This window comes from Coregonus lavaretus (assembly GCF_964263955.1).
Source record: "Coregonus lavaretus genome assembly, contig: HAP1_SCAFFOLD_1072, whole genome shotgun sequence".
Lineage (NCBI taxonomy): Eukaryota > Metazoa > Chordata > Actinopteri > Salmoniformes > Salmonidae > Coregonus > Coregonus lavaretus.
This window is the reverse complement of record NW_028162142.1, coordinates 148,782-163,380: the sequence shown is the minus strand read 5'-3', so window position 1 is coordinate 163,380 and position 14,599 is coordinate 148,782. Positions and strand designations below refer to the sequence as shown.

Sequence of the window (14,599 nt, the reverse complement as noted above, 5' to 3'; positions counted from 1 at the left end):
ATAGAACATCTCTGGAGAGACCTGAAAATAGCTGTGCAGCGACGCTTCCCATCCAACCTGACAGAGCTTGAGAGGATCTGCAGAGAAGAATCGGAGAAACTCCCCAAATACAGGTGTGCCAAGCTTGTAGCGTCATACCCAAGAAGACTCGAGGCTGTAATCGCTGTCGAAGGTAAATGTAATATTTCAGTTGTTTCTCTTTTATACATTTGCCTTTTTTTGCTTTGTCATTTTGGAGTATTGTGTGTAGATTGATGAGGGAAAAAACAATTTAATCAATTTTAGTATAAGGCTGTAATGTAACAAAATGTGGAAAAAGTCAAGGGGTCAGAATACTTTCCGAATGCACTGTAAATGATACAAAATTCTGCTTTTTTTATTGATGCATTTATTAATAGGGGAGCCATTTTGGCTCCAAGAGGCTCTGACATACATACTATTCACTAGAGACCATTACAGCATTCATTATGTTCTCACACAGTGAAGAGCAGGAAGCCACTGAAGATGTTGTGATTATTTGAGTTATCATAGAGCCTGTAGTTAGCAGGGATGCGCATGTACACCACATCTCTCTCCTCTAGCTCTAGGCTGACTCCATTAGACAGTGTCTCATAACCTCCAGCATTATATCCCTGACTATACATGATTTTCTGTCCATTCTTATACATGTATGCATAAAAGTAAAATGAGGTCTGGACACTCATGGCAGTGAATCTGATGTAGTAGAATCCTCTCACTGGTGCTGTGAAGACACATGTATCAGAGGAGAGTAAAGAGGAATCAACACTTTCCATTTCTCATGTTCTCTTTTGGCATGCAACAAAAAAAAATCACACAATCGACAGAATTCCATTGACACCCGATAGTTAAACAAGAAAAGTTAGAACTTTGTAGCTACGGTAAGTACAAGACTACTTAACTGTCTAGACTAATGACCATAAGGGCGACTAGCCTCAGAAGCCCAGGCCTATGAAGAAGACAGGATTTGGAAGGATGGCCACGCAAGACTAAAGAGTGACAAATACACATCAAATTTGCAAGGGGCATTCAATAAGGGACAAAGGGTTGGTATGAAATCAGGCCAGAGATCAGTGAATGTAGCCTACCTGTAGCTGGGTTGTAGGCCTTGCCGATGTTTGAGAAGATTTTGGTGTAGACCAGTGTGGTTTCAGCAACAAAGGGTCCAACAGTTCCTGAATCAGTCAAACCAGCAGAGAAGGCAACCTTTGGCCTGTCTGCGAACACAGAAAAGATAACATACAGATTGAATTTCTATTATTCTCAAGCCCACAGTGAAAACTGCATTACACCCTCTGGCAAAAGATTCAGTGTTGTTAATACAGTGGGGAAAAAATGTATTTAGTCAGCCACCAATTGTGCAAGTTCTCCCACTTAAAAAGATGAGAGAGGCCTGTAATTTTCATCATAGGTACACGTCAACTATGACAGACAAAATGAGGAAAAAAAATCCTGAAAATCACATTGTAGGATTTTCTATGAATTTATTTGCAAATTATGGTGGAAAATAAGTATTTGGTCAATAACAAAAGTTTCTCAATACTTTGTTATATACCCTTTGTTGGCAATGACACAGGTCAAACGTTTTCTGTAAGTCTTCACAAGGTTGTCACACACTGTTGCTGGTATTTTGGCCCATTCCTCCATGCAGATCTCCTCTAGAGCAGTGATGTTTTGGGGCTGTCGCTGGGCAACACAGACTTTCAACTCCCTCCAAAGATTTTCTATGGGGTTGAGATCTGGAGACTGGCTAGGCCACTCCAGGACCTTGAAATGCTTCGTACGAAGCCACTCCTTCGTTGCCCGGGTGGTGTGTTTGGGATCATTGTCATGCTGAAAGACCCAGCCACGTTTCATCTTCAATGCCCTTGCTGACGGAAGGAGGTTTTCACTCAAAATCTCACGATACATGGCCCCATTCATTCTTTCCTTTACACGGATCAGTCGTCCTGGTCCCTTTGCAGAAAAACAGCCCCAAAGCATGATGTTTCCACCCCCATGCTTCACAGTAGGTATGGTGTTCTTTGGATGCAACTCAGCATTCTTTGTCCTCCAAACACGACGAGTTGAGTTTTTACCAAAAAGTTATATTTTGGTTTCATATGACATTCTCCCAATCCTCTTCTGGATCATCCAAATGCACTCTAGCAAACTTCAGACGGGCCTGGACATGTACTGGCTTAAGCAGGGGGACACGTCTTGCACTGCAGGATTTGAGTCCCTGGCGGCGTAGTGTGTTACTGATGGTAGGCTTTGTTACTTTGGTCCCAGCTCTCTGCAGGTCATTCACTAGGTCCCCCCGTGTGGTTCTGGGATTTTTGCTCACCGTTCTTGTGATCATTTTGACCCCATGGGGTGAGATCTTGCGTGGAGCCCCAGATCGAGGGAGATTATCAGTGGTCTTGTATGTCTTCCATTTCCTAATAATTGCTCCCACAGTTGATTTCTTCAAACCAAGCTGCTTACCTATTGCAGATTCAGTCTTCCCAGCCTGGTGCAGGTCTACAATTTTGTTTCTGGTGTCCTTTGACAGCTCTTTGGTCTTGGCCATAGTGGAGTTTGGAGTGTGACTGTTTGAGGTTGTGAACAGGTGTATTTTATACTGATAACAAGTTCAAACAGGTGCCATTAATACAGGTAACAAGTGGAGGACAGAGGAGCCTCTTAAAGAAGAAGTTACAGGTCTATGAGAGCCAGAAATCTTGCTTGTTTGTAGGTGACCAAATACTTATTTTCCACCATAATTTGCAAATAAATTCATAAAAAATCCTACAATGTGATTTTCTGGAATTTTTTTTCTCAATTTGTCTGTCATAGTTGACGTGTACCTATGATGAAAATTACAGGCCTCTCTCATCTTTTTAAGTGGGAGAACTTGCACAATTGGTGGCTGACTAAATACTTTTTTTCCCCACTGTAAGTGTCTATGTATGAATCACTGTTGCAGAGTGAAACAGCATAATGCTAAATGTTGGAGCAAGAGCTTTGAGTGAGATCTCAGGGTGAGTGATGTCACCACATGATAGTTCACATCTGCCACAGTAGCAGAGTTCTATCTAGGAGTAGGGGGGAGCTGAATACAGCCAAACTAGAGGAGAGCAGAGAAGCTTTGTGGTGTTTGGATGGATTCAAAACTGAACAGAGCAGTCGAACCAACTGTTACATTTTCAATTGTGTGTGTGTAGTAGAGTTTAAACCCTCCTAAAATCGAAAACTCAACTGTGGCTTTCAGAGTGACAAGCTAATGTTTTTCTAGAAGTGTGTATGGGTGACGCGGATATCAAGGCAATCATCTGTTTTACCTGCAGTTGCTCTCTTCAGCTCCTCCACCTGGCTCTCACTAGCACTCAGTCTGGTCTCCAGGGCTGAACAATCATTCAAAAGTCAGGACTACTCTGACTACTCTCATGTATTATGCACTTCCTATGAACAGTATGGTTATAAGTACAGTAGCACTTTTAATATACATTATGTAAACATACCTGCAAGATACCACATATTCCATATAATTATTACAAGGTAAGGAAATATTCAAGTATTATTGTCATTTAGGTGAATAATCCCTTTTTAACAACCAGTAAATCACTGTTACTTATTACCTGCATTCTCGGCCTCACTGGCTGTCACTCTGGCCCCAATGGCTGACAGTTCAGCTGCTTGGGCTGAAATTATGGAAACGTAAGCTATTAAAATTGATATAAAACAGGTGAGAAATAACCCTAATCATTCATATAAGCAATATAAAGAATGACCTGCATTCTTTGTCTGCAGCACCTCCACCTGGCTCTTACTGCCACTCAATCCAGCTGTCAGGTCTAGAGTGATAGAAGAAACATTAAATACAGGTGTTGTTTACCTTGCTTCTGATTGTGGAAAGAGGTGTCTGAAAAATCCCAGGACAGGAAAAAATGGAGGGACATTGTGGAGGCCTTATGTGTCTCTTGGCATAATGAGGGCTAAGTACGTAAGTGCCTTACAAACTAAACTGCAAGAAACGTACATCCAGATTGTTAATTATTTCCACTCTCACTGACAATCAATCAAATGTAATTTTATTTGTTGACTCGTGACTGTGAATAAATAAATAATAAGCTTAAATGACCTGCATTCTCTTTCTCCAGTTCCTCCATTTTGTTCTTGGTGACCATCAGCTCCACCCTAAGATCGGTCACTGTGTTTCTCTGCTCCTTCACCTCAGCCTCACTGGCTGTCAGTCTGACCTCCATGTTCTCTCTCTGCTCCACTACGATGGTTCCCAGGTTGTGCACCATGTCTCTCAGCTCCTTCATCTCAGTCCAGATGTCAGGTGGTGTAGTCGTCTGTTCGTTGGTTGTCTCTGATGTGTCAGTCATTTGGCTCTCTATCTGAACCTCTCTCACCCTGCTCTCTCTCCCTGCACTGTGACCCTGTTGAGTGACGTCACTCTCTCTGACCCCTTCACTCTACTCCTGAGTCCATGCCCCAGACAGACAGAACAGCAACATCAGCAGAGCTACAGCACCCCTCATTCTGTAATGACACCTCTTCAGATATGATGCACTTTATGAGGCTCAGACCCCCTCCTTCTATTCATACATCTCAGTTAAGCAGTACGTGTACTAGAGACACGTCATACTCAGTGGAAAAACACTAAAGCCAAAAGGACGTTCCGATAAAAAAATAGAACATTTTATTAGATACGTTTCAACACGTAGCAGGTCAGTTCAATCGATGTTGTATAAGACTGTGAGCTGCAGTGAGCTCAAGTCTCAGTACAGTTTGTTTGTGAATAGGTACAGAACTATGTGGTAAAAGACACAAACTAATATAATCAGAATCTATCAGAGCACTTCTAGAACAATTGCTGCAGCTGTAGTGTAGAGCAGACAGGGAGTGAATGGGTGCATATTTTGGGGAGGGAGGGTAGCGCATTGCAGTAGACTATATGAGGTGAGATCAGGTTTGGAGTTTAGCCATTGGACACAGAGGTTAACACGCCTAGACTTGTGATATGGGAGTAGGGTGAAGTTGCCCCTAAAAGGTGTTCTTGGGTCAGTTTTGCATTATTCCAACTAATGATTATAGATACGATCGGGAGGGAAAGCTGATCCTAGATCTCTACCTAGGGGAAACTTCATCCCAGAGCTTGTGATGTGTCATTGACCATTGTCAGATCTCATCCAAGTAGGCTGGATCTAAGCATTAATGGCGACGGCTCCGCCGAGTATTCTAGGCAAAGTGAAGGTTCCGCCATACTGCTTCTCCACCTATCCAGTGTTCTGTAAACACAGAAGGGGAAGGGAGGGGGTCAAGGGACCAGGAAAGCTGTGAAAGAATGAGGTCAACTTGCCTTCAGCTACCTGGCTGTCTGCATCCTGCAGTGTTGTGCTACATCAGACAGACTCATTGTAAATGCTTCAATGAATAACATTTGAGATATATGTGTACAAAATCACCTAAACAAAAATACCTTTGTACTGGAGTGAACCCCAAAATGGTTTGGAGGACTGGGGTACCCACAATGCATTCTGATGGGAATGTTGTTGTGACGTCATGTTATTGCGCTGGAACTGCACGACCCAAGAAGAAGCCTGTGGGTGGTGGTCGATCTGTTCAGCATTTTTACAGTGAAAGCAACTGAACTAACGAGCACGCTAATTTGGAGTAGTCCTACCTAATCAGTTAATTAAGCCCAGGTAAGCGCCATTTCGGATTATTTGGCAAGCTTTTGGGGGAGCTAGCTTCTACTAGCTAACAGCTGTGCTACTAGCCAGCTAAGGGCATGTGAACGTAGCTGAGCTAGAAAAAGTTAGCTGGTTCAATGTTAACGTAGCTAAATTGCCAATAGCTTATTGGTGAATTGCAAACTGATAAAACAGCAGTAACGTTGGCTAGCTAGAAGTTTTGATACAGTAATACAGTGCATTCGGAAAGTATTCAGACCCCTTGACTTTTTCCACATTTTGTTACAGCCTTATTATAAAATTGATTAAATAGTTTTTTCCCCCTCAATCTACACATAGTACCCTATAATGTCAAAGCACCTTTGGCAGGGATTACAGCCTCGTGTCTTCTTGGGTATGAAGCTAACGTTACAAGCTTGGCACACCTGTATTTGGGGAGTTTCTCCCATTCCTCTCTGCAGATCCTCTCAAGCTCTGTAAGGTTGGATGGGGAGCGTCGCCTCACAGCTATTTTCAGGTCTCTCCAGAGATGTTCGATCGGGTTCAAGTCCGGGTTCTGGCTGGGCCACTCAGGGACATTCAGAGACTTGTCCCGAAGCCACTCCTACATAGTCTTGGCTGTGTGCTTAGGGTAGTTGTCCTGTTGGAAGGTGAACCTTCACCCCAGTCTGAGGTCCTGAGTGCTCTGGAGCAGGTTTTCATCAAGGATCTCTCTGTACTTTGCGCCGTTCATCTTTCTCTCGATTCTGACTAGTCTCCCAGTCCCTGCCGCTGAAAAACATCCCCACAGCATGATGCTGCCACCACCATGCTTCACCGTAGGGATGGTGCCAGGTTTCCTCCAGACGTGACACTTGGCATCCATACCAAAGAGTTCAATCTTGGTTTCATCAGACCAGAGAATCCTGTTTCTCATGGTCTGAGAGACCTTTAGGTGCATTTTGGCAAACTCCAAGCGGGCTGTCATGTGCCTTTTACTGAGGAGTGGCTTCCGTCTGGCCACTCTACCATAAAGGCTGCAGAGATGGTTGTCCTTCTGGAAGGTTCTCCCATCTCCACAGAGGAACTCAGAGTGACCATCGGGTTCTTGGTCACCTCCCTGACCAAGGCCCTTCTCCCCCGATTGCTCAGTTTGGCCGGGCGGCCAGCTCTAGAAAGAGTCTTGGTGGTTCCAAACTTCTTCAATTTAAGAATGATGGAGGCCACCATGTTCTTGGGGACCTTCAATGCTGCAGACATTTTTTGGTTCCCTTCCCCAGATCTGTGCCTCGACACAATCCTGTCTCAGAGCTCTATGGACAGTTCCTTTGACCTCATGGCTTGGTTTTTGCTCTGACATGCACTGTCAACTGTGGGACCTTATATAGACTGGTGTGTACCTTTCCAAATCATGTCCAATCAATTGAATTTACCACAGGTGGACTCCAATCAAGTTGTAGAAACATCTCAAGGATGATCAATGGAAACAGGATGCACCTGAGCTCAATTTTGAGTCTCATAGCAAAGGGTCTGAATACGTATGTAAATAAGGTATAACTGTTTTATTTTTAATACATTTGCAAAAAATTCAAAACCTGTTTTCGCTTTGTCATTATGGGGTATTGTGTGTAGATTGATGAGAATACAATTTTTAAGAATCAATTTTAGAATAAGGCTGTAACATAACAAAATGTGGAAAAAGGGAAGGGGTCTGAATACTTTCCGAATGCACTGTGCGAAAGGGATAATCAACAAGGGACCGGCTATGCGTTCTATGGAAAATAAAGAACAACGTGGAAGGTGTGTTCCTAGAGGAGTAGAACTAACCTTCCATGGAGTTGCATTATTTTCCAGAGAAATCATAGAGCCCAGAGTTGATTATCCCTTTTATACCATGGTTAGGTATAATATAACACATTTGCCGCTAGACATGTGTTAAACATCCAGTTGAAATAATGCACGCTCTAGAATGCCCTTCAAGAGTATTCAACAATGCCATGGTATAATTAAGCAATAAGGCCTGAGAGGGTGTGGTATATGGCCAATATACTACTGCTAAGGGCTGTTCTTAGCATATACCACAAACCTCCAAGGTGCCTTATTGCTATTATAAACTGGTTAACAACGTAATTAGAGCAGTGGTACATGGTCTGATATATCAGGGCTGTCAGCCAATCAGCATTCAGCGCTCGAACAACAAAGGTTATAATTCCCTTTATAAACTGGGTGGTTCGAGCCCTGAACACTGATTGGCTGACAGCCGTGGTATATCAGACCGTATTTACTGCTTTAATTACGTTGGTAACCAGTTTATAATAGCAATAAGCCACTTTGGGAGTTTGTGGTAAATTGTCAATATACAACAGCTAAGGACTATATCCAGGCACTCTGCGTTGCGTCGTGCTTAAGAACAGCCCTTAGCCGTGGTATATTGGCCATAAACCACACCCCATCAGGCCTTATTGCTTAAATAACGCATGGTATATCAGCACGGTAGAATTAGATGGCTTTAACTTCATTCTTAGATGTTCGAGCTGCTTTTGAAAGCAAAAGTTTAATTGAAAACATTATTGGCATTGTTGAATTAGATTTTCATAATAGTAAGCTTGGACTGATGGTTTGGTTAACTAAACTAGCAAGTCTGTTTGTTTGGTTATTAAGGCAACTGCTGTAGCTATCTAGTAAACTTGCTAGCTACTGGATGTTGAACACATTTCTAGCAGCAAATGTGTTAAATTATAACCATGGTATAAAAGGGATAATGAACTCGGGGCTCTATGAGTTCTCTGGAAAATAATGCAACTCTGTGGAAGGTTAGTTCACTCCACTAGCGCGTCGTGGAACACACTTTCCACATCATTCATTATTTTCCATAGAACGCATAGCCCCTCGTTGATTATCCCTTACATAATGCATGCTCTAGAATGCCCTTCAAGCCAATCAGAAAGGAGTATTCAACAATGCCATGGTATTACTAGCTATAACTAGCTAAGTTTAGCCAGTTGGCTAGCCAAGTTCTCTGCCTGCGTTAGCTAACAGTAGCTAGCTAGATGGCTGAGGAGAACAGACGTCTGGAGACGGGTTGTTAGCCAGTTAGCTTCCACTAAACCTTCCAGGGCATGACACAAATCAAACCAGTAACTTTACTACAGTGTTGGTTTTGTACTTCCTAGACTGATGTACATCGCATCCTTTATGTGTTGTACGTTGTGGAGTTGAGAAACTCGGCTATAAAATAAGCAGTAATGCATGTATGATTGATACCTGATATGAGAATGAGTCTAACTGAATCCTGCTACTGTTTGCGCTTCTCTCCTGTCCCCTCCGGAGATTCATAGAGGCCAGACTGGCTATGTCTGAGCCCTAAGGCACAGCAGAGCATCCCAACTGGACCACTACAAGTAAGACCTGCTAGTAGGAAGCTCAGATCTGACCAGGGTTTGGGTCAGTTCCAAAGCAATTCAGTCTATTCAGAGAGTGAGTAGCAATGTCAAATCAGTTTCAATTCCTCTCTCTAAATTGAAATTAAATTGACCCAATCCATGGTCTAATGTGGATCTTACATTCTGCCCTTTATATTCTGCTATTTGTTTATTTATTTAAATTTTATTTAACCTTTATTTAACTAGGCAAGTCAGTTAAGAACAAATTCTTATTTACAATGACGGCCTACCAAAAGACAAAAAGCCTCCTGCGGGGACGTGGGCTGGGATATTTTTTTTTAAATATAGGACAAAACACACATCACGACAAGAGACACACCACAACACTACATAAAGAGAGACCTAAGACAACATAGTGTGGCTATGTATTTTTCCCTGTCAACATTACGAGTTGCAGCCCAGTTTAATTCACTCACACACGCTGCTAAAGATCGATCAATTGAGACAAAAGACATAGTGTCCCTAAAAGAGAGGAAATGAAATGACTGTGACCAGCCCTGTTCTGAGAGCTGACCGTCTCTCTCTCCCCTACAGTGCAGTGAACCAAATGGGTCGTCGTGTCATTCTGTTGCTGCTGCTACAGACCCTGCAGACATTGGCCGAAGGTAGACATTAAGTATATCTATCTCTCTCAGATGGCCATTTGCTTTGCATGTGTGTTAACTCTCTCCCCTTCTTCTCCCTCTCTCTCCTAGATGGCCAGTTGCAGTGTGTGTGCGAGGGCAGCGGCTGCCTCAACTCCCCCCAGTGCGAGGGCTCTCAGTGCTACTCGTCAGTGACGGTCAGTAGTCATGGGGCCGTAGTAACACGGGGCTGCCTGCAGGGATCAGAGAAGACCCGTTTGATCTGTTCTACGGCCTCCTCCCTCAGCCATGCCCTGCTCTGCTGCTCCAGCTTTATGTGCAACCGCAACGCCACTGCTAGCTCACTACTGCCCCTCCTCACTACAGGTGGGAACTGCACCCCTTTTAAACTACTTTTAAGAAAAGCACAGACGTTGGCTTAGTTCATGGCATGCTGGGTCCAGTTATAGTGATGTAAAATGTTCTCTCTCTCTCTTCCTCCTTTCTCCCTCCCCCTCTCTCCAGCTCCAGAAGAAGAGCCTGTGAGGTACCGTGTGGAGACTCTGGCCCTGTTTGTATTGGGTCCAGTAGTGATTCTAGCCCTCCTGTCAGTCCTATCTGTGTTGGGCTGCAGGAGGCTGCACCACGGCAGGTTACAGAGACTACAGGAGTTTGACCCAGAACAGGGTGCCATCGACGGACTCATCACCTCTAATGTTGGGGACAGCACTCTGGCTGTAAGAAGAAAATACTTCTCTCTTACTTAAAAAATAGATATATTTCTCTGTGTGTATGCAGTTTATTTTTTTTATTTTTTATTTTTGGGGGGGGGGGGTTGTATGAGTTTGTTTGCATTTATTCTATAGAGAAAACCCTGATGACCTCTGTTTCTCCCCCACTTCTCTCTCTCTCTCTCTCTCTCTAGGAGCTGTTGGACCACACCTGTACGTCAGGCAGTGGTTCAGGCCTGCCCTTCCTGGTCCAGAGAACTGTGGCCAGACAGATCAGCCTGATGGAGTGTGTAGGTACGTAGAAACGCAACAATTAGATCAGCCTGATGGCGTGTGTAGGTACATAGAATCATAGAATAGAAATGTAAACAGGGGTTTTGTAACGAATGAGGTCTCTCTCCCCATGTCTTTAGGTAAGGGGCGTTATGGAGAGGTCTGGAGGGGTCAGTGGCAGGGGGAGAACGTGGCTGTGAAAATCTTCTCCTCCCGAGACGAGAGGTCATGGTTCAGAGAGACTGAGATCTACAACACAGTGCTACTGAGACATGAGAACATACTGGGTGAGTAGGAGTCCATCTCTCGCGCTAACCCACATCCAGCTCCCACACGCTATATTGGACACAAGCACACAACAGCACATTGAACAATGTTATGATATGGTAATATTAAAATAATATTTAATAATAATAATAATAATGTTTGTTACTTTATTTGTTATCATATTCAGTGCATTTGGAAAGTATTCAGACCCCTTGACTTTTTCCACATTTTGTTACATTACAGCCTTATTCTAAAATGTATTAAATTGTTTTATTCCCTCATCAATCTACACACAATACTCCATAATGACAAAGCAAAAACAGGTTTGTAGAAAGTTTGCAAAATAAAAATGAAATATTACATTTGCATAAGTATTCAGACCCTTTACTCATTACTTTGTTGAAGGTCCTTTGGCAGCGATTACAGCCTCGAGTCTTATTGGGTATGACGCTACAAGCTTGGCACACCTGTATTTTGGGAGTTTCTCTCAGTCTTCTCTGCAGATCCTCTCAAGCTCTGTCATGTTGGATGGGGAGTGTCGCTGCACAGCTATTTTCAGGTCTCTCCAGAGATGTTCGATCGGGTTCAAGTCCGGGCTCTGGCTGGGCCACTCAGGGACATTCAGAGACTTGTCCCGAAGCCACTCCTGCGTTGTTTTGGCTGTGTGCTTAGGGCCATTGTCCTGTTGGAAGGTTCTCCCATCTCCACAAAGGAACTCTGAAGCTCTGTCAGAGTGACCATCGGGTTCTTAGTCACCTCCCTGACCAAGGCCCTTCTCCCCTGATTGCTCAGTTTGGCCCGGCGGCCAGCTCTAGGAAGAGTCTTGGTGGTTCCAAACTTCTTCCATTTAAGAATGATGGAGGCCACTGTGTTCTTGGGGACCTTCAATGCTGCAGAAATGTTTTGGTATCCTTCCCCAGATCTGTGCCTCGACACAATCCTGTCTTGGAGCTCTACGGACAATTCCTTCGACCTCATGGCTTGGTTTTTGTGGGACCTTAAATAGACTGGTGTGTGCCTTTCCAAATCATGTCCAATCAATTGAATTTACCACAGGTGGACTCCAATTAAGTTGTAGAAACATCTCAAGGATGATTAATGGAAATAGGATGCACCTGAGCTCAATTTCGAGTCTCAGAGCAAAGGGTCTGAATACTTATGTAAATAAGGGATTACTGTTTTATTTTTAATAAATTTGCAACAATGTCTATAAACCTGTTTTCGCTTTGTCATTATGGGGTATTGTGTGTAGATTGATGAGGGAAAAAATAATTTTATCCAATTTAGAATAAGGCTGTAACGTATCAAACTGTGGAAAAAGTCAAGGGGTCTGAATACTTTCCGAATGCACTGTAAGGCCATTACAGGTGTACACATCTCCCGCCGTACTGAGCAGCACCACCTTGTTAAAACATCCTGGGGAGAACCCTGATGGTAATATTAAAATAATAGTTATTAGTTACGATATTTTACCTCTCTGTTTCCTTCCAGGCTTCATGGCGTCAGATATGACGTCTCGGAACTCCAGCACCCAGCTCTGGCTCATCACTCATTACCATGACAATGGCTCACTCTACGACTACCTCCAGAGGGTTCCCGTGGAGACGGGGGAGGGCCTAGCGATGGCGACGTCGGTGGCATGCGGTTTGGTGCACCTGCACACAGAGATCTTCGGCACCGAGGGGAAGCCGGCCATCGCTCACCGAGACCTGAAGAGCAAGAATATACTGGTGACCAAGGAGCTACACTGTTGTATAGCTGATCTGGGTCAGTAGTGTCTGTCTTTACATGCTACTAATTAGCTTCGGTACTTAAATCCAGTGTGAAAGAAATACGTCAGAGATTGATAGATGCAGAGCCATATAAAAATTTAAAAAACAGGGCACCCACATCAGTCACACACAGTAGCCATTTTGTGCCAGTACTGACCCAGTTTCTCTCCTCGTTCCCTACAGGCCTGGCGGTAACCCACTCCCAGTCAGACAACCAGCTGGATGTAGGAAACAACCCCAAGGTGGGCACCAAGCGCTACATGGCTCCTGAGGTGTTGGATGAGTCCATCCAGACAGATTGTTTTGATGCCTATAAGAGAGTGGACATCTGGGCCTTCGGTCTGGTGCTGTGGGAGATCGCTAGGAGAACCTACAGCAACGGTGAGGACTAAAAATGTTTTTCTAACCTAAAATAGTTCAGGAACCTCTGACGTAAAGTTGCTTCCTCTCCTCGTCCCCTTTCCTTCACCTAGCTCATGTAACCCTTGACCTTAACACTATATGACCTCTTACCTCTGATCAGGTATTGTGGAGGAGTACAAGCCTCCGTTCTATGACCAGGTGCCTAACGACCCCAGCTTTGAGGACATGAGGAAGGTGGTGTGTGTGGAACAACAACGACCATTCATCCCCAACCGCTGGTTCTCCGACCCTGTGAGTATGACCACTACATGACCGTTAAATGACCACACACACTGGTACCATGACATTGATGGGAACACTAAATTAATATCAGAGGTAGTCTGTTCTCAGGTTTCTGTTTCAAACCCTGTTTTCTTGTGTATCAACTTACAATGACCCTCTCCATCTCTTTCTCTCTCCCCCCTCCTTCTCTCTCCCCCCTTCTTTCTCTCTCCCCCCTTCTTTCTCGCTCTCCCCCGTTCTTCTTTCTCTCTCTCCCCCTCTCTTCTCTTTCTTCCTCCTCTCTCTCTCCCCCACCCTCTCTCTCTCCCCCACCCTCTCTCTCTCCCCCACCCTCTCTCTCTCCCCCACCCTCTCGCTCTCTCCCCCACCCTCTCTCTGTAGACCCTGTCTGCCCTGGTGAAGCTGATGAAGGAGTGTTGGTACCAGAACCCCTCGGCTCGGCTCACAGCCCTGCGCATCAAAAAGACCCTGAACAAGATCCATAGCTCCCTGGAGAAAGGAAAGGAGTCGTGAGGAGCGGGGGAGGAGAGGAAAGCAGGATGACTGCCAGAGGAGAGATGGAAAGAAATCAGTGGAGTGGAGATACCAGATCAGATGGACACAGCTGCTGCTACTGAACATGAATGTTGTTATCCTTATTGGCTGAATGTTGAACTGAACTAGCTAGTCACTCAGTGTGAGAGATGGTGTTACTGTAGCCTTACCCTGCTTTAAAGGCCTGCACAGACTGCAGAGGTCAAGGCTGGGGCTCAGATCCTCTACACACACGCACTTCTGCCCATTTGTCGTTTCAATGTTCGGCCAATCATGTTATGTTGCTTTCCTCAGACAATCAGATGTGTATTCCAATGTAGGTACACACACGAACGAACACGAAGACACACACACACAATCTTGAGTTCAGTTACATAGGAACAGAGCCAATAGGATCAAATGAACACTACGGTTGTGAACTCGTAAATATTTATGTAAAATGTGCTTTATGTGTAGGGCGGGACTATGATGATTTGTAATGTTATGACCAGGAGTTTAGGAGTTGGTCTTGGCCAGGGAAAACGCCTGACCCTAGTTATGATGTGAAAGTTACTACATATTACATTACAAGGAAACTTTATGTACCCATGTAAATGCAGTTTTTTGGCTAGTAAGGCATTGTGTATTTACAAAGGAAGTGAGGAGAAATGCCTCCACGTGCTTTGAATTTTGAGCTGTGAATGCATTACGGTTATAAATCTAGGAACTACA

General features: G+C 44.2%; 2 protein-coding genes across 3 annotated transcripts; one reads left to right on the top strand and one right to left on the bottom strand.

Moving 5' to 3' along the window:
* Nucleotides 1–428: 428 nt before the first annotated feature.
* Nucleotides 429–5,524, bottom strand: LOC311119545 (uncharacterized protein; the record flags this gene model as incomplete). Its single annotated transcript, XM_084194220.1, has 7 exons — nt 429–754; nt 1,107–1,235; nt 3,321–3,383; nt 3,618–3,680; nt 3,771–3,833; nt 4,121–4,460; nt 5,468–5,524. The coding sequence occupies 7 exons, from the start codon at nt 5,522–5,524 to the stop codon at nt 474–476; spliced, it is 996 nt and encodes a 331-aa protein (XP_084050346.1). The 3' UTR covers nt 429–473.
* Nucleotides 5,525–5,555: 31 nt separating this feature from the next.
* LOC311119542 (activin receptor type-1-like) lies at nt 5,556–14,599 on the top strand. Of its 2 annotated transcripts, none has more exons than XM_084194215.1 (11): nt 5,556–5,693; nt 8,991–9,061; nt 9,638–9,708; nt 9,799–10,053; nt 10,192–10,403; nt 10,592–10,691; nt 10,811–10,957; nt 12,429–12,704; nt 12,893–13,090; nt 13,233–13,363; nt 13,736–14,599. In XM_084194215.1, exons 3-11 carry the CDS (start codon nt 9,651–9,653, stop codon nt 13,865–13,867), a joined length of 1,509 nt encoding a protein of 502 aa, XP_084050341.1. In that variant the 5' UTR covers nt 5,556–5,693; nt 8,991–9,061; nt 9,638–9,650; the 3' UTR covers nt 13,868–14,599. The 2 variants fall into 2 exon arrangements, with proteins under 2 accessions (XP_084050341.1, XP_084050340.1); XM_084194214.1 differs by having other exon boundaries at nt 5,604–5,693; nt 8,999–9,061.